Here is a 27,989-nt window from a genome sequence, read left to right on the forward strand (position 1 = left end):
AGAAAGATGTCTATATTGTAGTTGAAATTAAATAAAAAATGTAAAGAAAGAAGTTATTTTGGAGAAAATAAAGAAAAGATAGATGAACACCGACGTGTTGTCTGTCAGTAAATGTGATAATAAAATTGTTGACTTTTATCATCTCTTTTTTTATTAGCAGGTTTTGTCCAATTATGACTGAAGTGTCAATTTAGTGTCTAATCCATAGATGTGGTTGTTTGAAATGATTTATTCGAATTAGGGTTCTATGCATATGTTCTATATTGATTGACTACCAGACAATGAACATATTCATCTCAATAAGCGTACTCATGAGTTTACACAATTTAATCAATATTACTGAACATACTCATGAACATGCTTATTGTCTGTTCAAAATTCACGAATCTTTCCTTTTCCAAAGAACAAATCATGTTCATAAACATTTTCGAAAAGGGGAATCTATATAGATGAGGGGAAATAAAAGCTAAGGATGCTGCTCGAATATGAACAACAATTTTAGAAAGCTTTAGCAAAGACGCAATCCAAGAATGACAGTTAAAAACGTATTTATTGTAGAGATTATATTATGAGAATAAATATGAGATTAAATTATGTTATTAAATTATTAAATTATTAAATTTTGTTTACAAATAACCTAATTAGCCCAAATTTTAAAACACCTCTGTGAAATTTATGAAAGTATGAATGCCTATTTTTACAAAAATTATCATTTTCTCCTCTATGCCGACAATTGCTTTGAATGTATTGCAATAGTGTAGAAGATTTTACAAATTTTAATAGTATTTAAGTTTAAAAACAAAAATTTAAAGGTAATTCTAGGATAATATATTTTTAGATATTATTAAGTGCCGGATATAACATTGCTCCACAATTTAAGATAGAACGCTTGTGCTTATAAGCAGATTATTAACCTGAATTTGTAAAAAATCAAAATAAATTTTGTTTAAAATTTGCTATTATCTATAACTATGGACTTTTATAACATATAAATATAACAGTACAGTCATCGACAGATTACTTCAAAATGCCACTGATTCATAATAAGCATATTTATAGTAATAAAAATAATAAACTGAAATATCAATAATTAATTGATTCCGAACACCAATATTATTGATATATAGGAAATATTACTATTTAAATAGTAAAATTCATTAAAACCAACTTAACAATGATTAGTGATCAAATTTGAGAGGATAATTAGGCGGAAACTGTTGAGAAAACTTTAATTTAATATGCAATTGTTATGAGGAGGAACAATCTGAGTCTTGTTAAACAATCTGAAAGTCTGAACAAAAAATATTCTACAAATAATTACCAATAAAGCATAATTATTATTTTAATGATTTTAATTTGAACAATGATAAATTAAGAAGTAAATTTGATGAAATTTAAATATTATTAAAAGATCCAGATTGAATTAGTCTTTACGATCGTTTATCATTTATATTGTACATGTGTATTAGTGTTTTACGAACATAATATATATACGTTATACTATAACATTCGAAGAAACAGTAAAATAATATATGAAGACCTAGTGTAAATTAAAATAATAATTTTTGAGCGATAAACTTGGTGGTGAAATTTGATAGCACAAAGCAACAATGTCGATGATAAATAACCAACAAATTTATGTGTAACTGCAAATTTCTTTCTCCGTGAGTGAGAGAGAGAATTTCTGAATCTCTTTTTTGAGCGAACAATGTTATACTTATCAACTTATGTTATACTCAGGGTTGTTAAAAAACAGAATCTGGTGTGATTTGAAAATGTGTCACATAGAAAAATGTGTGAATTTTCACATATATCCACACATTTTCCCCTGTGCACATATGAAATATGTGCACACATTCTGTAAAAGAGAATGTGTTTTAACAACCCTGGTTATACTAACATGTATATTCGAAACTAAAATTCGAACATTTTGTAAACAAAATTAGTAAAATGTTCTGGTATACAAAATTAACTTAAATTAAAAGAAAAATATTTTTTCAGAATTATTTGCAATCAGTTTTAGCAAAAATGTATCACTACAAATCATAAGACAAATAATAATTCTTTAGCAAATATTGTCCTTTCACTTTAGGATTATTTGCATGTAAAATGTAGATTATATTAAGTAAACTTGATTTTTACACTCTCTTTATGACATTACTATGCATTTTAAAATACTCTTACCTTCTTACTTCCTTGGCTGGAATGTAAGAAAATTACCGCGCAGAGAGAAAGTCTAAAACTGGATCTATAAAATATTCTACAAAAAATTGTAGTTTTTCTTTGAACGAAACTAAAATATTCAAAGCCAAATGTTATATCCGGTTATATCATGTTATATATTTCAATTAAATAACTTTGTTCCTGTAGCAAACGTGAGTAATTTTCCTAGAAATTTCGATATATTGATCAAAATAGAAAGTGACTTATCTGAATATAAGTTATGGACAATGTATTTTCACTGTGAAATATTATCTTGATACACATACATGATGACATTTCACGATCATTTACTAGCCTGGTCATCATCTGATGGTGTATTGTCATCATTACGTGTTTCACAAACATTCAATTTAATACTCCTCACATTTGCACATCATTTGTGTATTGAAGAAAAGTTTTAACAAAATTAAGTATGCCTACGACACAAAAAAGTTTAGATACTACTGATTTAATAAAAGGCGTGCATCTTATCATACAGATTACAACATGTCAAAAGCTTTTATACCATGTTATACCAATTATTCATGATGTTATATTCATTTTCTTTACAAACAGTTCAATCATTAAAATAATTAATGTTATGCTATTTTTAGGAATGAGAATTTTTTTTCCCATGTGGCACTACAATTTAAAAATGTTCACAGTTTCGCAAAGTATACTTTAATGTGTGGATAACTAAAGTCATTCTATAGACAACTATTCACACCTTAAGGTTAACCATAAAAATGTATACTTAATTGTTAATTAAGATTGAGATTTAAGATATTTATTGTACCTTGCACAGTGGAAATTCAAAGTTAAAATTAATTTGAAAATTTCAGGTTCTTTGTCTTCAGTCATAAGAGGTTCACCCCCAGGTTTGAGTTCCGAAAAAAGTAACCCTAGAATCATGATTAAAAAACCCAAATTAAAATCGGAAGACACTCGTTCCAGCAATGATGATGAGGTTGAGGATACAACTATTGAGGAAGGAGAAAAATCAGAAACTAAGAAAACCGAAGACGAAAAAAAAGTTTTTGAAGCAACTGGTGAAAATTTAGGCAACATTACGAAATCAAGTAGCGGACATGAAGACGTTCAAAAAAATTTGGAAATGAAAAGTTTGGTCAAAACTGGAGTATCCATTGATATAGATCAGCCTAATGAAGAAGAACTGTTAAAGGAATACAGGCGAGTAATAAGTCAATGTAAAAAAAGTTTTTGGCGAGGAAATAGAATTGAAATATTTCAAACAATAGGAGATGGACATGATTTTAATCAATTTGAGAAAATTTTGGTATCGAATGAGGACAAGTCAGCGATCATTAGTCATGTGCTGATGAAATTCGAAGATGAAACTTTTTGGACTGAAAAGGTTAAACTTCCAAGAATTATGCGATATTATTATGAAAATCAGTCTGCAAATTTGTTGAATTTTTTCACAATTTTAATATGCAACTGGTTCAATCAAACTGGAGAGCCGAGAGAATACTTTTTGGTGCAAAAATTTGAAGCATTTGAGTTGGCATCGTTTGGAAATTTGTCTGTATTTGATGTTCTGTTCGACACATATAACAATGAAAACTTTTCGTTATACTTCCATATCTGTATAAAAATTCTATATCACTATTTTGATGAAGTCAACAGGAATTTTGATCCTTACAACACTGATTATCCTGCAAGTTCTGTGCTGCATGATTCTAACATGAGTAAATTAATAGAAAAAGCATTGAGGATAACTCCGCCTGAATATAAGACCCAAGTAATAAAAATTCTTTTAACATTTATAAGGAACACAAAGGATCAAGAATTTGCAGATTTGAAAAAGGACATAATTGAAACATTTGAGTATGACTTAACATATGCTTCAGTTTGTAAAATTTCCTACAACTCAATTGTTAAGTATTTTGATGGAAAATTCTTCGAGCTGCTTTTTTACCTGAAGGAAAATTGTATAAATAAATTCAGAGTCGGGTTTGATAAGTACATTAGTGAACATAAACAGCTTCTTGGTGAATATTGGAGAAATGCATTAAAAATGAATGCACAGCTGCTATTTCACATTGCACGAAATCAAGGTCTTGTAGATACACAAGAATTCATACTAATTTCATCATCAATATTTGAACTAAAGCATTCGATTGCTTCAAGCTTATTGGAGTTCGCAGAATTTCAAATTGTGTTTGTAGAACCACTTAAGAAATCAGAAGAAAAATTGCTGGTAGGTTTAAAGCTGAAAATTCAATTCCTTTGAAATTAATTTCTTAAATTTTCAATAGAACACTCTTGTAAATTTTGTGGATGAGGATCTTATCATCAATATTGATGATTATGAAGTCTATGCTAATATTCGAGGTTTTGAGAGACTTTTTGTCAATACCCCAACCATCAGGAAGCTTCTATTCGGTAGAAGAACTTTGGATAGTCTTAGTCTATTTGAAGTTATTCTTACCAAAAATAGAACAAGCATGTATGAAAAATCAGACAATACTTATGTCCTAGATCACATTTGGAATGAGTTTCATTTGTGGGACATCCCAGAAGTTTTAACTATGGTGAGTGCTTTAAACATTTATTCATTATTTCTTGATATTCATATTTAGAATGCGATTAACAGAGAAATCCGGTTGGAATGTCGTTGATGGACTATGTCTTAGAAACAGATAATGATTATCATTTGATTTTCTTCTTAATGCCAAAGTCATCAGATTATATAAGGACAATTCAGAAGCCAAGTCAGTTTATGATGCTTAAAAATGCACTTTACTATGATTGTAATCGAGCTGATGACGACAGGTCACTTGTTGAATACCATCTTAATTTGATTGATAAGAACAACCGATCAGATCCTCATAATATTCAAAATATATTTTATCTGTTTGAGGAAATAAGCATATTCAATCTCGAGCAAAAGAAGCAAAATGCATACATAAAAGATTTATTCGAGACAATAACCAAAGAAGAATCTGAACATTTTGACGGAAGGAATGAATTAAAATTGCCAAGAAAGCATTTTCTTATTGGTATAATGATGATTTATTGGACACGCGAAGCAGAACTTATTTCTATAAGCTTTAGGTTTGAGAAACAAAGCAATGAGGATGGATATTTGTTCTTTAGACTGCTGTTCCATATTATATGTGGTCGAGAAGCTGAATTTCATAAAGATTTTTCATCAGAAATAGAAAAACTTGAAAATTGTTTTAAGAATATTTATGAGCTTGAAAGTACATACGATACCAAACATCAGAAAGAAGACAGCGAGAATATTTTCCATTTTTATGAAAAATATTCAACAAATTTCTTCTTTGTATTGCTTTATGCTGCAATCAAATTTAATCGGAAGGGAATAATTGAGCAGATATTTAGGTACGATAATTTCTTAATTACTGTTCCTACATTTCCATCAAATATGGAAGCAACTGATGTTCATCACTTTACAACATTGAAGTTTCTTGAGAATAAGTATGAAATCGGAAGAGCTGATATCCCAAAATCCTGGATCACTAGAGATGTGCTGGAAAAGTTTCTCGACTCAAGAATTGCTTCATTTGGTGGATTTTACAAAGTTGACTGTAGATTTATGCTGCCTTATTATAACCACGATGTTAACATAAAATCTCCAAGTGAAGTGAATGAGGATCTACTGCTTAATGAAGATTATGACACAATGGAATATATTACCAATGATCATGATTTAAAGCCACTTGTTACACATCCAGTCATGGAAATGATAATCAAAGTGAAAATTCACAAGTATAATCGTATATTGCTATGGAACCAAATTGCATTTTTTGCTCTTTACATCTTTCCAACATTATTTTTGACATATTTAAACCATTCAAATCAAAGCCCAAATTATTGGCTGAATAGCGCTGTAAATCTTATAAGAATCCCATTTGTTGCATGCCGTGAATACTTCCAATATAAATTTGTGTATCGCGAAGAGTACTTCAAAGAAACTTCAAATTTCTTTGACCTAGGATTGATTATTCTACCATTGTTGCTGTTCATACCGACAACAATTCAGTCCTTCTATAATCACTCTTTAATAAATGCTGGAATTACATTTTTTGAAGTTCTTAACATTGCTTTTATGATTGGAGCTACATGCTATCTATTTTCAAACATGAAATTTTCGATGTATATGAAATGCTTCCGGAAAATCTTTGGAACCTACATGAGCATTTTTATAAACTTTTTCCCGCTATTTCTTGGATTTTTGGCTTTATCCTTCATAATTTTAAATAAAAATGTGTCTTCTATACTTCCTGGCGAAACATGGGAATATATAAGCATGTACGCTGGTGAATTGGCATTTGAAAACAATAGAATTACTGGATTCATACAAGGAGTGTTCTTCACATTGATAGTCATACTAGTTATCAACAAATTCAATCTTGTCTTATCAATCGCTATCAATGACATCAATGTCCTAATGCATCAATCAAAGGAAGTCAGTCTCATTTATAATGCACAAAAATATGTCCAGTTTGCCAAAAGGATTAGAATCTTTCACGCTATTACAGAGTAAGTTTAATAAAGTATCGTCGGGCAACCTGTGTGCCGTGGCACACTAAAAGGTCGCTCACGACTGATCTAAAACATGATTTACTTACCATTTTAAATCTATTCACAGATACAAGGAAAAAAAGAGCCTTTCTGAAAGAATCATGTACATGCTGATCAAGTTAATCATTCGAGAATATCCATACATACATCGTATTCAGACTTTATATATTGACAAGCAGACTAAAAATGTTTTTGTTGATGTTGAAAGATCTGTCTTTGAGTCAAATGACAGCATCTCCAAAATACTTGGTTCCAATAAAAATTTGTTTCGGAACTGGTTTCAAAGCTTCAAATTGGATGTTGAAACGATGGATGCAATCAAAAAAATTGTCAATTCATTTATACTTAAAGTCAGTAAAGATTTATAATTTGTGGGGCTCGAAGGGAATCATTAATATGCACAGGAGGTCCTTGATTTGTATAACATTGGATTCAAATTGTTACACAAATCGAGGACCTCCTTTACATATTATTGATTTCCATTCTGCTAGTTTTACCTTCACGTGGTGGGCCCTGATAATTCACGACTTAGTGATGACTGAATTTACTAGCCGTTTATATTGTTTAATGACAATGAAAATGCATAGGTCTTGGGAAATTTTAAATCGTGAATTAGCAGGAATGTCTAGCACTGTGAAGGTAACTAACTCATGATTAATATTTACTTAGACTTTTAACATCCAATGCATATTTTGAAATTAAGGATTGATGACTTGAGCTTTTTGAAAATTTGAGAGTGATCGTAAATTTTTTTAAGGGTTTGTCATTTATTACGTTTGTTTCCTAAGAAGGGGGGAGGGTGGGGTTCGGATTACGCAACGTAATAAGTAAATGACTCTATGACAGAACATAATTTTATATCTTTTTATAATAAAATGACTTACAATTTGAAACAGACCTCGAGATCGACGCAGATGAATATTTTAAACAAAGTATTTATTTTTAAATTTTGGGGTTTTAATCACTTCAAAGTAGCACTTTCTTTTTTAAAAATTGAAACTTTCTACATGTCTGCTATCTATTCTCTATCTAACTTTCTTTGATATAATTCATTGTATGTTTTAAAATTTGTAATAATTTCCAAATTTAATAAAATTTTGAAATAAATAAAATAATTTAATTTTACAAAAAGCCTGTTTGTAAAACTATTGATTAATTAATCCAATTCTACCTTCTTTTGTACATTTGAACCTAATTTTTTTACCATTTTTTTGATTTAGCTTTAGCTTGCTCATTAATTTTATTTTCATTATTATGCTACGTGCTATTCAGAAAATTAGACGTACGATCGAAGTCTATTCGACTCCGGTAAGTTATAAAAAATTAAAAATTACAGTTGTATGTATTTAGTCCATTTACTAAAAGCCTTCTAGTAAATATCATTTCAATATTGATTCATGATGATGTCATTGGGTTTGTTTTTAGGCTATTTGAACACGTTTCTTTTTTCTTGCAATTTGCTTCTTCATAAATTGTTGTTTTTCGATTTGTTTGCGAATTTCCTCGTTTTTCTTTTCTTTGGAAGTATCAATGTTATCTCTGCATTCTCTCCTGTTGAGATCAATACCTTCAAAATCGGATTCTGAGCTAAATGTGTGAAAAAGCCGTTTTATTACAATTTAATAAATATTATTTGTAAAATTAATGTTACCTAAACTCGTCTTCTGAACTTTTACTGCTTTCCCCGTCAGAATTTCTTTTCCGGTTCATCACAAAAGGCATCCTTCTTTTTATAATTTTGTAACAAGTTGTTTTCGCTTAATTGCGTAATTGAATCAATTGGAATTGTTATAATGAGCAAAAATATTGTGTTATACATAACAAGTAATGTATAACATAACGTGTATAACATCCTATAACATGATACATATTCAAATTCACAAAAATTCGTTATTTTATGTTCGAAAATATTTCGAAAAACGAGTTTAACATGTTTGATGATTTAAATTCAAAAGTTTGTTCTGAAAAAGTTAAAATCGAAAATTATTTAAAAAATTTCATAACGCACTCTTATCAAAATCCGTTTTTAAATTCGTTAAATGTATGTATTGGTAAATTATATTAGTATTTGTAAACACTCACACTTCTAATTTTTTCTTCGAAATCAATTTTCAAACGTTGTTATCTTATGCTTACTAAAAATTTATGTATATTAATAAACTATGTAATGAATGACTGAAGTAGATTTATAATTTAACTGCCCGAGCGACACAAATATATCTGAAGAGCTGTCACATTATTCGATTATTGAAACAAAATGATATAAAAATTAACAATGTTCGAATATAACAATGTTATAGTTCTACGTCAAATTGCGTGACTCAGACTGTGATTTGTTCTCAATAAATTATGGTGAAGACTAATGATGCTTAATTTATATTGTTAAAAATTTTATCACTCAGACTTTCTTGTCTCTATTGTCTGTTCCATTTGATTCAACCTTTGCAGTTTCTAATGGTTCCTTCAAATCATTTTTAGATGATTGATTTTCCCGAAATCATTTATCACACTTTGACATTTTGTCAGACTTTTAAAAAAAAAAAAATTCTTAAATTAATTTTCAGTGTTCACAGTTCAAAAATTAAACGCGAGATGATAAATTTTTTTGATACGTATTTTATTTCCAAAAGTGTTAAATTGATATGATAATTTATTTTATGAATCGTAATTCATAACACAATTTAGATTTAATTTTAAAATACATTTTTTAACAGCTCATGAATTTCCAGTTTTAATGTTCCTTCAATATTAAGCTTATTAGCCACAACGCCGTTGCAATCTATAATCCAATTTGAAGAATCAAGAACTTTTTTTTGAAAAACCAGGAATACAGCCTGTCTTAGAATTTTCACTACTTTTTGATGCCGATTTATTCTGGGCAGAATTGTCCTTGCGATAACGTTCGTTTTTATCTTTCATGCTATTTACGGAGTTCTGTTTACAATTTGCAGCACACTCCTCATGCTTTAAATTTTCAGAAGAACTTTAAAATTTTCAATAGATTAATTAAGAATTGTATTTAAAATTTAACTTTACTTACTTGTTCTGTTGCTTGTTCATTTTGATTGAGTTGAATTTAAAATTTATTTAAAAGTTTTGAAAAAACTATAAAAATGTACATAAATTGTTTTAAGGTTTATTAATTAATATATTTTGTTGAATATTAATCGCTAATTACATTCAAAAGCACATTTACATCCGTTTAGAAACAATTAACACATTTAAATTGAGAAAAATTTAATTAAAAAGTTTATTTAGATCTTTTTGATTTTGAGAAATCTAAACACACACATTCAAATATAAAACAACTTTAAAAAGATTAAACATGTTACTTTTATTTACAAAATTGCGGTAAAAATTAAACTTTTTAAATGTTTTTGACATTTAATCTTTGAAATGTTTAATAAGAAATTATTAACTAGTTATATGCTTTCCAGTAACTTAGGGCCCCTATGTCATCTGGAAAATCCATTAATTTTAAGACATCACATTGGTTTTGTTTTTATCACTAGGATCTTTGGTCTGTTGTATAGCTATTGATTCATTTTGCTTTTTTGAGCCGGTTTTTGTGTTATTCTTCATTTGTGCAATAGTATTAGGAGGATATATGCGAAATTGCTGTCTTCCATATTTACTGTTAGTCATTTGACCGCTGTAAGATATTTTTAGGGCTTAATAAGACACTTTGTTCGGTCGGCGAGAACGCGAGATCTCAGCAATCAGAAATCGTTAAGAGCTCTGGTTTTGTGGGTTGGGAAGTGGCCTAAATCTTACTGGATCTCGTTTTATAAGTCGAGTAAACTGTATCATTAATCAACTACTGATCGCTAGGACAAAAATGCGCTTACGTCCCTCTTTTGTAATTTTTTAATCCTTTTTTTCAATAAAAATTTGTTACTTACTATGATGTGTCCATGTTGAAATTAAAAAATAAAATAACAAGTTTTTGAAATTAAATTAGAAAAAATTACACCGAATTTAAAAATCTAACTAAGAATTTGATTGACAATGATCACAAAATGATAAAGGAATGAGAATAATATTTGAAGTCATTCATGTAGAAATTCGCACAACATAACATGTTACCCTCCGTCATACCAGAGTGGATGACATGAAATAATGTTTAGTTATCAACTCGGGATAATACTCAATTTTCAATCAAAAACAGACTTAATTCTTGATTTTTTAAAAATACAACAAATATTTATTAAAAAATTTAAAATAAAATTAACATTTAAAATCGATAAGGCTTAATAAATTGTCATTTTTTCCATTCAGGATCTGCTTCAATAACGATTAAAAAAATATCCCTCCTTGTCAATTGATGTAGGAGATATAAAAGTCTTCATAATGCAATGACCTAATAACCCGAGCGACACAAGGGATGAAGACTTCGTTTAGGAGACTTTCATTTGGTGTTAATAATTTGTGTCGCTCGGGTTATGCTAGAGTAAGCTAATCTTATACAATATATGCATGACAAATATACAAAATTGATAAAATTACACAAATAATGAAAATTCTATCGCAGCAATTTGAAACAATTTTTGGACGGAAGCTTTCAAATCTAATATATTGTCATGTAGTTGATCAAGAAAACTCGAAAAACTGGTTCTAGATTGCTGCGAAGGTATTGAATTGCAACCAAAAAAAATCACTTATTCTTCGAGTTGAAATAATTGCTGATAGAGGATGTAAAACTCTCTAAATTATTTGAAGATGTAGATTCTCTTGATGATTCCTTCTTGATTGCCTTATTTCTCTCTTTATTGGATATCTTTGAATAAGGCTTAAGGGCACATCGACACTGTTCTTCCTCATCGTCTTCTTTTTTCTTGCAACTATAATTCCAAAATTTTAATACAAAATTTACTACAAAAAATCTTTTATTACCATTCCGTTTTGCCATTGCTGCAAGTTTGATCATTGCATTTGCTGCAATCACAATCGGAGTCAGAATCAGATTCTGATGATTCAGAAAGTTCCTTCATCTTATTTGAACTTGTTCCTGCTTCTGTTGTCATTTTAATGGGTGTGGAATTCACGATTTTTTTAATTACGTGTTAATAATATCAGACTTAATATTTAATGTAGTATCGTCAGTCAGATCTGCAATTCTTCTAATGTTCTTGACAGTTGTCGAGAATCAAGTGCTGAATAAGTTTCTAGTATGTAAAATTAGATGTTTTATCGACACTATACTACTATATTTTTCACTAATTTTTAATTGTTATCTTTTTCGATAAAGATTAAAGTTCTCATCCCCTCTACAACAATGTAGCTTTAAGTTATACATTTTAGTAAATTTTTCTTGGATCTTCTATTCTAATTTTAATATCAACAGTCCAGTTCCACTCTTTAGTATTATTTCAATGATCGACTCAGATCAACACCTGATATCAAGGCCAAATTTTCGAAATCAGCTGATTCATAATTGAGAAACGCAATTTGAGTGTGTTGGTGATGCTTGATTAAGAATCACTTTTATTTTACAGATAAAAAATTAAGAATACAAAAAAATCATATTTCTAAGTCTGCTCTAAGTTCCTGATCGATTAGACTGATTTGATCCACTCGATTGAGTTGATTGTCGTAACTGCTGTGACTGATTTGATTGTCTCGATTGCTGTGACTGATTTGATCTATTTGATAGATTCGATTGTCTAGACTGTTGTGACTGCAACTGTCGTCCTGATTCTACAAGTCCTCTGTTTCTAGCAGATGCACTGTTTCCTTTGTTTAATTGGAGAAACTGCCTCGAATTTTCATTTGAGTCGGACATTTTGATTCAGATTTAGGAACTAATTAGAAAAATCAAAAGTTGATTTATAAAAATATTATGTCTATAAACTAGTGTGTGAATCTAGTGACCACGAAATAAAGGTGTGCATGATTGTGTTAAATTGGATCTGTTCAGTTATTTTTTGTTGTATTTCCAAAAATAAACAATAACAAATCATTCCAATTTTAGATTTTTATTCTTTTTTTGCTATCCTATAGTCCTAGGAGGGGCAAAAAAGGAAGAAGTACAAAGTGCTCGACTTACCTATGAAATTGTAGAAAATGAAAATTTCGTTAATTAACTTTTAAGAAATTATTGCCGAATTTTAGTAAATTGTTGCACAGAATATTGAAAAGTTGATGTTTACAGAAGAGAAAAAGAGAGTATGAAATTGAGAGAATTGATTACACACAGAAACTGATATTTCTTCACTCATTTACACTCATTTACTAACTTAAATGTACACGATTATTAAATTATTCTTATCTAATGCTGTGCATGTGACAGTTTTGTTTAAAATTGTTCCCAATTTTAAGTTGTTCCTTGATTTTGAATTATAAATTTTAAAAATTGAAAAATTAAATTGAAGATATTAAGGATGAACAACTTGATACATAGATGATCACTAATTTAAATAATTTTGAATCCAATATTAGTATTGTCATTTTGATTACTTCCAATCGTTTGGTTATTTGTAAGATCTATCGGATTTAGTTGAACTTTTTGATTCTCTTGACTGGTCAGAAGTATTAGAGTTTGTCGAATTTTTGTCTAAGCTTTGTGAGTGAGTCTGTGCTTGCTGAATAATTCCTTGATTTCTTTGCTTAAGGTTATTATCTTTTTGAACTGTTAAGAAATCTCGAGAATTGCCTTCATCCTCCATGATTTATGATTCTCTGAAAATTAAAGTTGTGCTGCAAAATGCTACATTAGAAATATTTTTAGTGATTCATGATTACATTACTAATTTCAAAATTTTAGACATATTCCCCAACAACTTACAGTAAAACTATATGAAATGTAATGAAATCACCTTAACTTACTAATATTAACCTTTTTATGCTGACTGAATATATTAAAATTCAAATATAATTTAAAATAATTCTAAAAAAATATAATTACTCAAGTTTGCTAATTCCTAATGACAAATAGAGATTTATATGAGAACTAAGAGAGAATATTTGATGACAATCAGCTATCTACAATTCATATATGAAAAGTACACAAATTTGTATAACAAATGTTACTGAAAATTGATGTCTTTATTCAAGTATTTATAAATCTTTAATCATTTTTAGAATAGGTCCATTAATCGACTCCAAGACGGTATTACTCTAAATTGATGTCGGATTTGATTAGGATCATACACCATGTTAGAGTCACTCTTGATATAAGATCAATTAACCAGATAAGTGTGTACAAGTTCAGCAAATATAATCACATTGTGCCACAAGTGATTACAATTTGGTGTTAGAGTATTTTGATTGCCCTGATGAGTTTGAAGAGGATGGTTTACTTCCATTTAAAGACAGTTGCTTTCTTAAATGGATTAGATTCCTGGATTTGGCATCCTGTTTTTTATTGTCGACCAAAAATGATCGACACTTTTCTTCTTTTTCATAACTTTTATCCATATTTTGGAATGACCTAGAAATCAATGAACTTATCAATGGTTTTATCACTTTCACTGGAAATTTTAGAAGATTTAAGTCTTTCAATTAGAACCTTAAATTAACATTATTGAAATTGCAAATTTATTTTAGTAAAAGTTATTGCGTTTTAAGTTCTCAAGGATATTAGTTTCAAAATATGCATATTTGGAGATGAAATCAGAGATTATAAGAGAATTAGAGAAGACGTTCCAAAAATTCCAATAGTTTTCAGTACTAATTCACACAATTTTGATTATAAGCAGTGATCAACACTTAATTGCTTCAATTAGCATAATTTCAACTAAATCAATAAATTTATGCACACTTTAAATTAAGGAAATAGTGCTTTAAGCATATCAAAACATTTAATGCGATCTAAAGTTAGTAAGCTTGTCTTATTCAATTAAATTAGGTCCAACTTGCCTTTTTGTTTATATTTTCATCAAAAATTTGAATACTAATGAGTGGAAGTAGCGAGATTTTCGAAAGATTTTTAAAGCTGTGTTTGTTTAATGTCAAAGAGAGCGATCGGGAAACCACCGGAATGCTGTACATCGAAAACTCTTTGAGAATATCTTTATGAGGTGTATGATAATATTGGAAGTTGATAAAAATACTACAGATTTCATATTGTCTTCAGATATGACAATATACACATGTACGCATATTTGTCAATACATCTATATTTGTCAAGTCATTCATACTTCATCAAAATCCAGTCAAGACACAATCATTCAAATATTATTTAACCGTTAAAAACTTTTCCTATATCTTTTTTCCAATTCCTTTTCCTTCACATTTCAATTTTACCAAAGAAACCAGAAGACGTCCTTGAAATGCATCAACTAATTGCTTCATGCTTTAACGTGTTGTCATAAACACGGATTTTTCACCACATGAAATTTTTTTGTGCTGATCTTCTGAAAATTTTTTGTTGTGTTTTTGTTTGTTTCTGTCAAGAACCCGAAAGCAACAGCAGAACCAGAGAAATCAGAAGAAGCATGAAAAGTTCACAGTAAAATGCAGAAGAAGAAGGCATGAAAATTCGAATTTTGAATTTTTTATTCTTTGATTCTTGTGTAGCATAAACCACATACAGCGGCTACCTAAAGAAGCCTCAGAAGACCATTTTTTGTGGAAGCGAGACAATTTTGAATTTTAGCGTGACTTTTCATGCCAATTGACATGTTTTACATCAATATTTTTGGTTCCTGACAGACATGCTTTGAGTTTCGTAGCCAATTTCATTCGTAGTGCTGGAAATCTTGAGATGTTGAATATGAGCCTTAGACTTGTTATGCTTGATGAAGTATGAGATTTAATTGAACTTGATATCAACTGAATCCCGAGTGGACATTAACCATGAACTGGAGATTAACTTGCCATCAACTAGTTATAACGTAGTCCGTATCTCGGGAATGTTTCATGAAAAGTCACTCAATATCCTGTTAACTTTAATATTAGTCATAGTATATGTTGCAAATATTTCTATTCCTTTTCAGACCTCCTCAATCACAAAAAAAGGTTTCACAAAAAACTGTAAAAGTTTCTTAAAATTGCCAACAAAACAGTATTTTTAGTAAAAATTCTGCAAAAATTGTTTTATTGCGGCTCAATTTGCGAATGTTCAATGCTAACAAATTCTTCAAACCTTTCTTTTTGTCATATTCCTATGTAGAACATAAAGGATTCATAAAAAGGATTCTTTGTGTCAAAGGATTTTTTTATTATTTTTAAGTTTCTGCCTTAAAAATTTGCAGTTTTTTTGGTGACAACAAAAAAGTTTTATTGCAAATTTTTACAGCCAAAAATGGCCAAAGAACAGTAATCGCAACGGTTTATGTAAAGGATAAACAAACTGTAAAAATTTATACTTTAATTATAGTCAAAGACAATCAAAGGATTTTTCATGCGAAATTCTATTCTGTCCTTGGAAATTGCAATTGCAGAAAATATTTTATGGAACTGACAATGATGATCGCAGACATGAAATTTAATTACATTTCCTTCATTGCTGTGAGAGTAAATTGATTGGAAAATTTATGGATATATAGATTGGACTTTATGTGAGGGTGGATGCTTTGTGGACAGTTATCTGCTGCTTGTTTCTTAATTGATTGATTCGTAGCTGATTAAATGAAAATTGAACTCTTACTAAGGCACTAAAAATCAATTGCCATAAAAAATATTCCTGCGAAAAACCAAAACATTTGTGGCTGTACATTCCAAGAAACTCTGCATAAAAATTACCGAGAGGTTTCACAAACAAAGACACAACAAATTGTGTCCTTTCCACAAATGCCTGACAATTTCTTTCTCAATGCATAGCTGACAAAAAAAGTCTCAAGAATTGCACTTCAATAAATAAAAATTGAAACCTTTTCTTCATTTCTCTTCTTCTGCTGTATTTCTGTCAGGACTGAAAGATGAAAATTTTCTTTTGGCTGTAAAAGTTTATTGCATAAATTATAGCGTTAATAGATATTTGAGGAAAAAAATGGATATTTCAATTTCTATTGCACTCCATTATTTCTTGTTATAAAGTTTTATTGACTGTAACTAAGCATTTTGTGTCTTCTTTCTCTGCTTTTCCATTTCACTAAAAATTTCTCCAGATCCTTACCTACTTGGAAGAGGATCTGTGAAAATTTACTGTATTTTATGCTGATAGTATCTTATCGATTCTTTTGGTTTGAATGTTTGATTTATGACTGCATGTATATGAGGAGATATTTGATATTGCAATCATATTGCAGGAACAACAGTTTCCAATTAAATTACTTTCTTGGTACACGTTGATTTGGGAAATGATCGGTTGTAAGCATTACCATACTTAGCCTGATTTTGAGGCTGCCATCCTTCAGACAAGATGTTTTTGATATACTAATCTAAAGGCTGGAAAATTAATTAATTATAGGCACCTGCTATAATAATTTCTCTACCTAAAATTTAATGTATACAAACAAATGACTAATGAATTAATCATAATGTAAATAAGAAGTTTGTTGATTTTTCAATAAAGGTAATAAGTCCTATAGTATCAAATTAGATACATTTCTCTAAGAATTAAACTTTTCTAACTGTCGAAGATACATCGGTGCATTCTTTCCAGGAAAGATTCACTTGGTATACACTCTTCCTTTAATCATTTGATTCGCTGACTCTATAGATCACTTGTAGTCCATATCCTCCTAAAAGTCTAACATGAAGCAGGAATTATGGATTTTATTTCAAATTGAAGATATCTATTGACAAAACCTGTTGTAGGTGCTATTGGAGAAGCCTTGTTGTAGAAGCTATATGAATATCTTTGTTGGACTTAGAGCTCCATTTCAAATTGTGTCTAGTTACTCACATCTTGTCCAGTTGAAAAAAACCTTGATGCAGTTTGTTTCAAAAGTCAGCATCAACATCATCAGATTAAGAAACTAAATCAACAATCACGGCTCATAACAAAAGCTAGCGAGATGAAAATTCTATGGAAAAATTATCCACACCTTCCATCTTATTTCATGACAAGTATGTTTCTGTCGACCATCAGCTTTATTTAATTTTTATCCAGCTTATTTCATTTTAAAAATTGACTTTTTTGTAAAAAGACTGAAAATATTTTGCATGATGCATGTTGCGAGGGAGGATCAGTATGAGAAATATGAAATATAATCTCATTGGCCACACCATACACAGTTGGATTAAGCATAAAAGGATTAAAAGACAAAAATTTTCATAATCCAATTCACTTGCTGTTCTACAAACAAATTATGAACAATCAATCATCCAATTTATGATTGGAAGGACTAAAGAAATTTATGGATGAAACCATGCTGAGATCACAGAACAATTTTCTGTACCTATTCTATTTCCTACTTCTGTTTGTTGAGAGAAGACAATAGAAAAAGGGCAAAAAATGGTCAACAAATATTCCTTTTCAGGTCAGTCTATATGGACACATACGAGATGATTATGGTGGGCCAATAAAAATTCCTTAAAATATCAAACAATGACCTTAACTGGTAAAAACAACCACAGTCGAAAGAAAGGACACAAAAATGTTTTATTTTTACAATTCTTTTAAAAATGGCAAGAAGAGTTGCTTAGTTGTATAGGTAAATGACACCAAATAGTGGAGTTAAAATTTATGAGACCGATAAGCTTTTCAATGGAGCTGTAAAAGTCTTTTTTCCTCTCTCTTTCTGTTCCTTTACACCATTATTAGCAGAAATTACCTTCTTAACTCTAAATTATGATGGAATCATCATAAAAATTACTTTTTCTTTCTTCTACTTTTACTCCTTCCATCCCTTTCTCTATGCTGTTTTCGGGTTGTAAATGTGAATTTTTGAACTATTTTTCCCTTTTCTCTTTTCTTTCTCTTCTTTCTCCTGGTCATTGAGGGAATTTTTCTTTCAAAGATGAGGAACTTTATGACATTTTAAGGTACTGTATGTAGAGTAAAGGAGAGAAAGTATTAAATACTGATATTTTAAGGATCTTCTGAATTTTTAGACAATGATGCATTTATATTCTGCCGAATTGCCGATAATTTGTTCAACCCTTTCTATTGTAAATTCTTTAAATGTTTGATTTCTTAATTGTTAGGTACACTAAGTGTAGGAAATTGCCTACATTATGCAATTGGATTTATTGTTTTTTTAACCTGACACTTTCTTTCAGCTTAATAGTTTTTGAAGCCTGGAAATTGGACTCATGATGTTGAAATTGCAATCCTATCCGTGCTCAAAAGTAATAATTTGGTCCTATCGCTATAGCGTTTTTGGTGAACACGCATTTTGATGTCATCTTGACAGTTTCCGAAATTATATAATTTTATTTCGACCAGACTGAGTCACTCATTCTTAAAGGCAAAAAATATGCTTTCATGGCACAGAAATAGCACTATGGTACCTAAAAGCAGATTCATTGTCTGTTATGTTCAGAAAATGTCTAGTGATCAGAAGCAGGGGATGATGGGGAATATCTGGGGATATCATTGAGTTAGAGTAGAAACGACTTTAAAATTGCCAATAAAAAAGCTTTAAAAATTATTAAGAGGTTCATTATCTCTCACAATTGTGGATGAATCAAGTCCAAATCCACTCAGAATTTCATAAACTGCAAGAGAACTGCAATACTCTAAGAGCTTCCATAACTTTTCATTTCATTCCAGTAAAATCGAAATCACTTTCCCAAATTTTACTTTTCAGAAATTTCCAGCAACTCCAAAAAAATGGAAACAGAAATGCAAAAATCATAAAAAGTCAATTCAACTTAAAAACCAAAATCTCTTGCTCCTTTTTGGGTTTATAAGAAATTCTTCAATGCCGTGACTGAATATTTTATGATATGCTGATATTTTTCAGCAGAAAAAGAGTCAGTCTCTCTCAATAGTAGTCCGTCTTTATGCAGAAAAATGAGAAAACCAAAAGAACCATTCGGTAGCGCAATAAAAGTGAACATTTCTTTTCCTTCTTCTGTATTTCTACTTCTTCTTCATCTTCGTCATGAATTTGAGGATCTGAGAGAATTTCAGCTTAAAAAAGGACATGCAATAATCAAGTCATATAACGATAAAGCCATTTTCTCGCAATAAACAATTTTCAAAGTCTCTCACAAGGTCGTTATTGCACATTATAATCTTCTAATTTATTTTACAACACGAACAGCTAATCCAATTTGTGGGTCTCTATGTATAGAGATGAAATTCCCTTCAAAATTTATTATGCGTAAAACAGATCAGTGAGCGATTTATAATTGGATTACAATTCCTCCTACAGATTATTCCCTCTTCTTACTGTTCCTCATTCTCTTAAATTACTCTCATTTTTATAAAAAAAGATGGAAGGCTGTGCTACGTTGATCCATAAAATGAAATGTATATTTTGTATAATATCAGTTTTATGATTTTCAGTGAACGAAAATTTCAACCGAGAAAAATTATTTTTATGTAACACAGGAAATTTTTATTGGAGATGCTTATTGGGTGACAATGGAATGTGACGCAGTTTCTTTTTTATGAATTAACAGGTCTGAATCAGGAGACAGCGGTAGATTGGGAATTGGCGAGCTGAAGTTAAATTGATTTAGACTCGATTGAAGCTTCCTTGGTTCAAAGCAATATACTACTTAAATGGTAAATTGAATCTAGTTTGTCCTTACTAGCTTCTTGTTTGACGTAGAAGAGGAAAAGTCAATTTGAGTTGAAATTCTTGAATATATTCCTTGCATAGAGCATATAATCTTTGAATATTGACCATCTTATTCAATGCTGTACCTTATTTATGTCACAGACTAATGACAATCCAACAAGTGCCGAATTTTCCAGATCTCCCGCTCATACACAGACCTACAGCTTATAATAAGATCGAAACTACCCCTAAAGTCCTTCATACACCTCAAAAATCAATAAACCCCTGCAAACTGAAGAATTTTCCTTTACATCATCTAAAAAGCAAGCTAAAGCTATTTTTCGCAACCCCACCAATGCCATGGAAGATGATTATTCTCCTCATCCTTACTCATTCACTCGAATTTCGTGCCCATAAAAGCAGATGAGTAAAAATATTCTCATTTTTATCCACCAGAAAATATATAAAATGCTTAATAATGTTGAATCATGCAGCAATAAGTATGAGCGAGGAACAAAAAAAAAAAAAGATCAGCAGCAGTTGCCATAATAAAACTTTTTTTTTGCCTTTCCTCGTCGAAAAATTTTCCTCATCTTCGAGTTTAATAACGAGCGAAATAAAAGCCCAATTATTAAAGTGTTTTCCATCACTTTTCCGCTCATGAAAATTTTATTCAACTGCCTTTATTCCTCTCCATACTTATTTCCATCTCTATCTTACTCATTCATTCATTTCGGTTCTCATCTTACTTATATCCCTTTTTATTTTTCATTATGAAGCAGCAGCACCAGCACAACAGCATTAAGATGAAAATTTTCGCTCGTCATTGCCTCGTTGGAAAATATTAAAACACATCGTCAGCCATAAAATATTTAATGCTCAGCTTTTCTCTCTGCTTTACATACTCACACACACATACAATATACAGAACATAGAACATCTTTATTAAGCATAAAAAGAATTTTTTTCGTATGAAAAAATCCACCAGAAAAATCGATTATCTCAACGATAAACGGAATATGAATGGGAAATGGATGAAGACATGATGATTCTATAATGCCTTACGCTCATTGGTCTTGATTTTCTCACTGTGAGATTCTCTCTCAAATGTTTAAGCCACGCCTGAATTTTTGAGTTGGTATATAAGGCGATGGTCATGACATCATGTATGTTATTTCACATTTCAACGTCGTTGTTTAACTAATAGAAGCAAATATTTTAAGTGAAGTTATTTTTGCCTTTTTTTTCTATCGTGTAAGAAATTTTAAAGAATCCAAAAATAAAGGACATACAATTCTGGAATGAAAAAATTTGTGTAAAACGAGGAAAGAAAATTGTGAAGAAAATTTGTGAAAAAACTTAAAAATTTATCAAAAAAAGAACATTAAAAATAAATAAGAATCAAAATGCAAGGATTTCGTAATTATAGTATTGAAGCAATGCAACGCGAACAATTACATGTTGTGGATTTTCCAAATCAATATGGAAAAGCAACACCGCCACAATCACCAAATAGCGGTAAGTAAAATTCAACCAAAAAAATCATGAAAATTCGAGGAAAATTTAAAGTGACTAGTCTCAATTACTAGCTTTTAAGCTAATATTAATGACATTTCGTCAGTAAAGTTCCCATACGTCGGCAGTAATTTGAACCTCTTTTATATCCATCGGCGACAAAACATTTGTAATTTGAAGCACTAAAATTTGTTTCTGTCTTGTTATTGTGTAACATTAAATGATTTATGGAAATTTAAAAGGGGGCAACCACTTGAAATTGGCCTGGAAGTCGCTCTTATAGCTCTTCCCCGGAAATGTGTCGTCTGCCCGCAGAGAACATATTTTTCAGTTCCTTTGCGTTAATTAGCACTGAAATATTAAAGAGAGAAATACTTAAGTGAACGCAAAATACCACTTAAGATTAAGTCTATAGACTTCAAATAATTCACATCTCGCATCTGGCAAATTTTCATCAAATTATTACTAAAATTAACATCAAACACAAAATACTAAAGTGCCTTGGAAATTAATTCATCATCATTTAAATCAAGTTGATGATGATTTTAATTTTTGCAGCTCATTTGGCGATTGATGGCTTGATTTATTCATGCGATTCGCGTATCGCGGGTCAATATTTTGATTATTTTAATTAAATATTATTATGCTTAATTAAATGCAAATAAATAAGAACCCAATAGTCAGGTCAATAATTTTAAATTACTTCTACCTGCTTGTTCTGCCTGCTAACCTAAAATTCCAATTTTGTCAGCTTAATAGCTAAAAATGTGTTGTTAAAGTCTAATGTGATTATCATAATTAGATTTTAGCCTTAAGGATCATTAGGCACAAGAAAAAAGGGGGAAAGGCCGACTTAAAACTGACTTAAATTTCCAAAACATTTATTGTGTTATAATTAAATTAAGTCATAACTTTTTGCGACTTATTAACGGTAATTTAAGAAAAGGAGGTGTGCGACTGAATATTAAGAATAAAAAGTGGGAGTTTTTGTGAGTTTTGTAAATTGATGGCAATTAAGGTAGACGACAATAAATTTAATTAGCATACAAAAGAGAATTTATTTCTTTTTTGTAACGGCAGTTCCTTTAAATTTTCAACAAAATTTTCTCAAATTAAATGCGAATAAAATCAAATTTTCACAGTTCATAAAATAATGATTCAATTCCATTACAGATTGCACGAGTCCAACAATGGAACATCCAAACAATGGCAACAATCAAGCTCCAGTCGATCCATCTATTAGACGATACAGAACAGCCTTCACGCGTGATCAATTGGCACGTTTAGAGAAAGAATTCTACAAAGAAAATTATGTTTCAAGGCCACGTCGATGTGAGCTTGCAGCACAACTCAACTTGCCGGAATCAACAATCAAGGTTTGTTTTGTCAACTTTTATTTTAATACTCGTGTGTCACATTCAATAGATCAACATGACACTTTTTAAAGCGACAAGTTGGGATAGACAAAAAAGTAGAGACACAAAATGTGACTTTAAAGGACATGAGCCTTCATGTAGAGTTATGTTTCGGTCAATTTTGTTTTAAAATAAACACATGTGCCAGTTCCTTGTTGTTTCTCATAACAATTAACAATTCTTCTTCCCTTTTTTTTGTTGTTTGATGATCGCATTCTCTAAAAGAGATGAGATCCTTACGGCATGATGTGAGGTATGAAGCTTAAATATTGAATTTTAAAGTATGAAGGGCAATTAGCAGAGCCATTAATGCACAACAATTAATTTTTCTCTTTCAATATTTTCCTTTACACTTTTTTGTTGTTCTAAAAATTTCGAGTTTCTTTGCATTTTTTGTTAGATAAATTAGAAATTAATTAAGTATGAAATAGGCAGCATAGCCTTCAAAAAAATCATTCCCATGAGTTGCCTAGTCCTTTTACTACACTTTTGAAATTTTTATGGCAACTCTTTTATCACGTCTCGAAAGAAACTGATATAAAACTCAAAAAAATCGGTAGCTGCTCTTTTAATCAAGAAATGATAATGAATGAGGCAATATACAATCATCAGATGAGAAAAAATGTTTCAATTTAGCAGAATAAAAGATTGAAAATTTCTCGAGATACATCCATAAAGTGCTAAGTGACCAAAAAACTTGTTTTCCTCTGACTTGATATTTTATTGCACTGCCCCTTTTCTTTCTTTTAATTCTATACGATTAATATGTGCCGCGCGAGATCTTTTATACAAAAACATGCCATAAAATTACTTAAAGCTTCTGCTCTGTCCGAAACTCTTTTGACTATTCCGCTAATGAATGTGATTATTGATGAAGATGTTGATGAACATTAAGCCATTTACTACCGTTGTACCGAATGAATCATTTGATATTAATTATATTTTTTCTTTTAATTTAATTCAATAGGTTTGGTTCCAAAACAGACGCATGAAGGATAAGAGACAACGAATTGCAATTGCATGGCCTTATGCTGCTATCTACTCAGATCCAACAATGGCCGCATCAATTCTTCAAGCATGCGCAAATTCAGTCGGTATGGCACCTTATGGATATCCACACGCACCACTCATTCCACAAATGCCAGTTATGCCACCACAAATGCAATCAGGACATTTTCCATATACACCATACCGTTATGCACCATATCCAATTCCACCACCACAAAGAACACCTGGATCAACACCACCATCATCAGCACAATATCCATTATTAAATGGAAGTCTCACGGGATCAAATCAAATGAGTTATGGACCATTGACTATTCCAAAACCACAATGTACACCACCACATGATGTTCTCCAAAGTCCAACATCTCAACACTCAGCTTTATCACTATCACCTGGATCTGATAAGGATCATACAATCAGCAAATATGACCTCAGTTCATCAAGTAATGACAATAGTCCAGTCAAATCGCTATCATCAACGCCACAAGGTTTACTCATGACAGCACCACAATCATCACCCTCACAAACAATCTTACCTGTGACGCCAGAGAAGCCGTTGAAACTCTTTAAACCATATAAATCAGAGGTGTAATAAAGCTATAAAAATTCCTTTATAATTCAACTTTGAATGTGTTGCTGCCGCCGCCGATAAATGTGCTTCTCGGTTTCATCATTTCTTCTTCTGCTGATGCTGATGCTTAGGAGAATTGAAAGAAATTGGACGATCATAAAATAATTAATTGATATGCTTCTTATGGCAGTTCTTATGGATATTTTGAAGAAAAAATATTGTGATTGAGAAGGAAATGCTTGATAATGTTATCATTTTTATAAATAAATTTGAATGTCTGTATGCATGTGTGTAAATTGTACATAAAATAAGTTTAGACAAGAGTAAAAGCCAGTAATGTTAAGTGATTCATGTAAATAATTAGTTAAATTTTAAAATTATTTTATAGCTTTAAATGAGGAAAATAAAAAATGAAAATGAAAAAACAAAAATTGTAAACTTTTTTAATGCTCAATTTGATGGTACTGAAAAATTGGGGAAATATCATGAAAATAATTTGGACTGATTTGGTTGTGATTATGTCAAATGGAATTTATGGAGATTGTGGAAGGAACTTTAGATTGAATATAAATATAGTTGTCATAAAACCTATTTAACTGCCTAATTCACCTATTACGGATGCAAAAAATTACCTTATTGATCAACCTACTTCCCCTAGGCCGTAATTAATGAACCTTATATGATTTTTGGAAGCTTAAGTAAAATAATGCGATTGATTTGAAGATTATAAAAAATAAAGTCCAGCTAGCGTTTCAATAATATTCAAAGTATGGAATCTAAAGGATTCGAACCTCAGCATGATTAGTGTTCCGTAAATTTGGTAATACTTAATTAATACAGTTAATCAATTTCCTACAATGCTATAATTTTAATGTTACAGGACACACATAATAATCATTACCCTAGCGACAAATGAAACAACAAATGAAAAGCCACCTATTTTTAGCAGCCATGTGGACGCAATCATTTATGTCGTTGGGGTCAATAAATCCTAGTGTGCCTTACTCTCATGACTATATAATCCTCAATTAAAATTGTTTCTTTCACAAAAATTTTCATTTGCAATGATTTCACATAATCAACTGTATAATAAGTTCCTTAAAAATAAAATAAAATTAAAATTGATTGCCTTCATGAGCATCAGTCTTCTGATCCGTACACAAAAATAATACAATTTTAAACTTAAACATCATTTAGCTATCCTCAAAATGAAATTTATTTATTATCTAGAAATGAAAGATTTATCAACTTCAGAGGCAGCAATAACATTTATTTAAAATATAAAGCTACGAGTTGATGCTGGTGCTTGAAAAACAGAAAATTTTTCCTCGCATTTAGCGCACCTGAGGCTCACAATTTTCTCGATATTCTTTCTCACTACAGCGTATGTGTATTATGAAGTGAGTATAGACTGTATTGTGGTATTGGTAGGACTAGCGCGTTTACTTTTTTGCGTACATCTGGACTGATTAAAGAAGCTATTGCTATGAAAGTCTATCAACTAAGATTTGTCCAAAACTAGAGTCTTGCTGACCAAAATCGCAGCTCTGTATATATGAATGAACTACAAGTTACAGTCAAAAACTGCATGTCTGCGCATCTAAAATGCAAGAAATGTAGGCTTGCAGTCCTTGGACGAACCATATTTTAGGTAACAGTCGTCCCTAACTATAGGTTTTGCTCATCTATCTGACTCTGAACTGAATTGAATATTTGAACTTTAGACACTATAGAACACCTTCATCTACTCCTGAGATAACCGCGCTACAAAAAAGTTGTTGAAAACCCAAACTCACTCATTCATTTTATCATCGCAATAATAAAAACCCATCAGGATGAAAAATGATGCTGAAATACAATTATAAGACTTGATTAACTGCTTTGGATACAAATTGTACTGATAATAAACCCAGATGATGTTGAATAATTTTCATTGGTGAGCGAAAGATAAATTCGAATGAAATGAAAAATAATGAAGCTGTTGGTGCTGTATTTTGAATAAAAATGGATGCTAAAGAAATATTAAGGCACAATTTTAAAGAATTTTTAAATAATTAAATGAAATGATTATAAAAATACTAATATAGACATCCATACATAACTCATGTCCACAACAGCAGAGCACATAAAACAATTGAGTGAGAAAATGTTCATTAAGTTGTTGGCAAACTGTAAATAAAGTTTCTAATAACATGCAAAAAAAGAGGAATTATTTGTGATTATTAAGCTTATAACAATAATCCGACTTCATCTCTTTTGGCTTTTCTCGCTCTGCAATAAATTTCATTTCATTCCTTTGTTTTTGTTGTAAGCTAAGAGTTATGATTGGTTGAGGGTGTTGATAAGGTCAGTTTGGGAATATTTGAGTTCATATGAGAATGCTCTGTAGAGTCAATGATTTAATGTTACTGTACAGTAGATGATAGTCCAAAAGATAGCGAATAATGTAGTCTAGTGACTTTCTCGAAGTGGTGGATTGATCCTAAGTCAACACTGATTACCGAACTGACAGCCTTCCTATCCTGTTTAGCCAATCTAGTTTGCCTAGTCTGCATAATAGGCCTAGTGAAGGATTTTTTGGAATTCTGCTTTCCGCGAGAGCTGAAAGTAGACTAGAATTTGACATGAAGTCGAGTCTGGTTTTCGTTACCCAATTCTTCCGAAATCTTAGTTTTCCTCCAGTTCTATAGCTGTTCTTTAATTTATTTGATCCTGAATTATCTTCAGAAATAATTTCTTAAAAAAACATAAAAATATAGGATTTGTCCAAAATTGCAGACCAGCAGCCTTGAACGAATTATAAAGTGAAGCCCAAACCTGCAGGCCTTTCCATCTGAAATACAGCAAATACAGAATATGGCCGATCTTTATAAAAATGCACTCTATACCCCCAAAAATCCAAAAGAATCTTCCAACTGCCTCTGCGTATATTCCAAACGATAAAAAGTCAATCTTTTGCCAATACATCTACCATATGAGAACAATAAGTAGATGAAAGAAGGAAAAAAGTAAATGAAACTTTCAGCAGCTCAATTCTTTCGTCGTCATCCGACATAATCTCTCAAAATGAAATTAATTTTTCGCTCGTGTTGATTTTTTTCCTTCTGTTCTGTATAATTTTCATTTTTGTTTCTGTGCAGAACCTTC

The 27,989-nt window shown here is 30.5% G+C and overlaps 2 protein-coding genes and 4 long non-coding RNA genes across 7 annotated transcripts; 2 read left to right on the forward strand and 4 right to left on the reverse strand.

Annotated features, from left to right (window-relative positions):
* The first annotated feature begins 744 nt into the window (after positions 1–744).
* On the forward strand, positions 745–7,855 carry LOC139087750 (uncharacterized). Of its 2 annotated transcripts, none has more exons than XM_070636650.1 (5): positions 745–812; positions 3,045–4,423; positions 4,482–4,757; positions 4,820–6,732; positions 6,842–7,854. In XM_070636650.1, the coding sequence occupies exons 2-5, from the start codon at positions 3,113–3,115 to the stop codon at positions 7,140–7,142; spliced, it is 3,801 nt and encodes a 1,266-aa protein (XP_070492751.1). In that variant the 5' UTR covers positions 745–812; positions 3,045–3,112; the 3' UTR covers positions 7,143–7,854. The 2 variants fall into 2 exon arrangements, with proteins under 2 accessions (XP_070492751.1, XP_070492752.1); XM_070636651.1 differs by lacking the exon at positions 745–812 and adding an exon at positions 2,093–2,375 and having other exon boundaries at positions 6,842–7,855.
* On the reverse strand, positions 7,710–8,601 carry LOC139087752 (uncharacterized). The gene is made up of 2 exons (XR_011544158.1): positions 8,426–8,601; positions 7,710–8,361 (listed from the first exon to the last, which is right to left on the reverse strand). It is a non-coding gene; the product is annotated as an uncharacterized lncRNA (long non-coding RNA).
* Positions 8,602–9,494: 893 nt separating this feature from the next.
* LOC139087880 (uncharacterized) lies at positions 9,495–10,063 on the reverse strand. The gene is made up of 3 exons (XR_011544175.1): positions 9,953–10,063; positions 9,815–9,879; positions 9,495–9,757 (listed from the first exon to the last, which is right to left on the reverse strand). It is a non-coding gene; the product is annotated as an uncharacterized lncRNA (long non-coding RNA).
* Positions 10,064–10,948: 885 nt separating this feature from the next.
* Positions 10,949–12,978, reverse strand: LOC139087834 (uncharacterized). Its single transcript, XR_011544171.1, has 3 exons — positions 12,821–12,978; positions 11,668–12,575; positions 10,949–11,615 (listed from the first exon to the last, which is right to left on the reverse strand). It is a non-coding gene; the product is annotated as an uncharacterized lncRNA (long non-coding RNA).
* An 806-nt stretch (positions 12,979–13,784) lies between these two features.
* On the reverse strand, positions 13,785–14,844 carry LOC139087864 (uncharacterized). Its single transcript, XR_011544173.1, has 2 exons — positions 14,632–14,844; positions 13,785–14,203 (listed from the first exon to the last, which is right to left on the reverse strand). It is a non-coding gene; the product is annotated as an uncharacterized lncRNA (long non-coding RNA).
* A 6,738-nt stretch (positions 14,845–21,582) lies between these two features.
* eve (even skipped) lies at positions 21,583–25,236 on the forward strand. Its single transcript, XM_070636797.1, has 3 exons — positions 21,583–21,851; positions 23,022–23,224; positions 24,231–25,236. Exons 1-3 carry the CDS (start codon positions 21,740–21,742, stop codon positions 24,861–24,863), a joined length of 948 nt encoding a protein of 315 aa, XP_070492898.1. The 5' UTR covers positions 21,583–21,739; the 3' UTR covers positions 24,864–25,236.
* The last annotated feature ends 2,753 nt before the right edge of the window (positions 25,237–27,989 follow it).

The sequence above is a fragment of the Chironomus tepperi genome, unplaced genomic scaffold (assembly GCF_022539635.2).
Source record: "Chironomus tepperi strain 1889 unplaced genomic scaffold, CSIRO-AGI_Ctep_v1 contig_137, whole genome shotgun sequence".
Classification (NCBI taxonomy): domain Eukaryota; kingdom Metazoa; phylum Arthropoda; class Insecta; order Diptera; family Chironomidae; genus Chironomus; species Chironomus tepperi.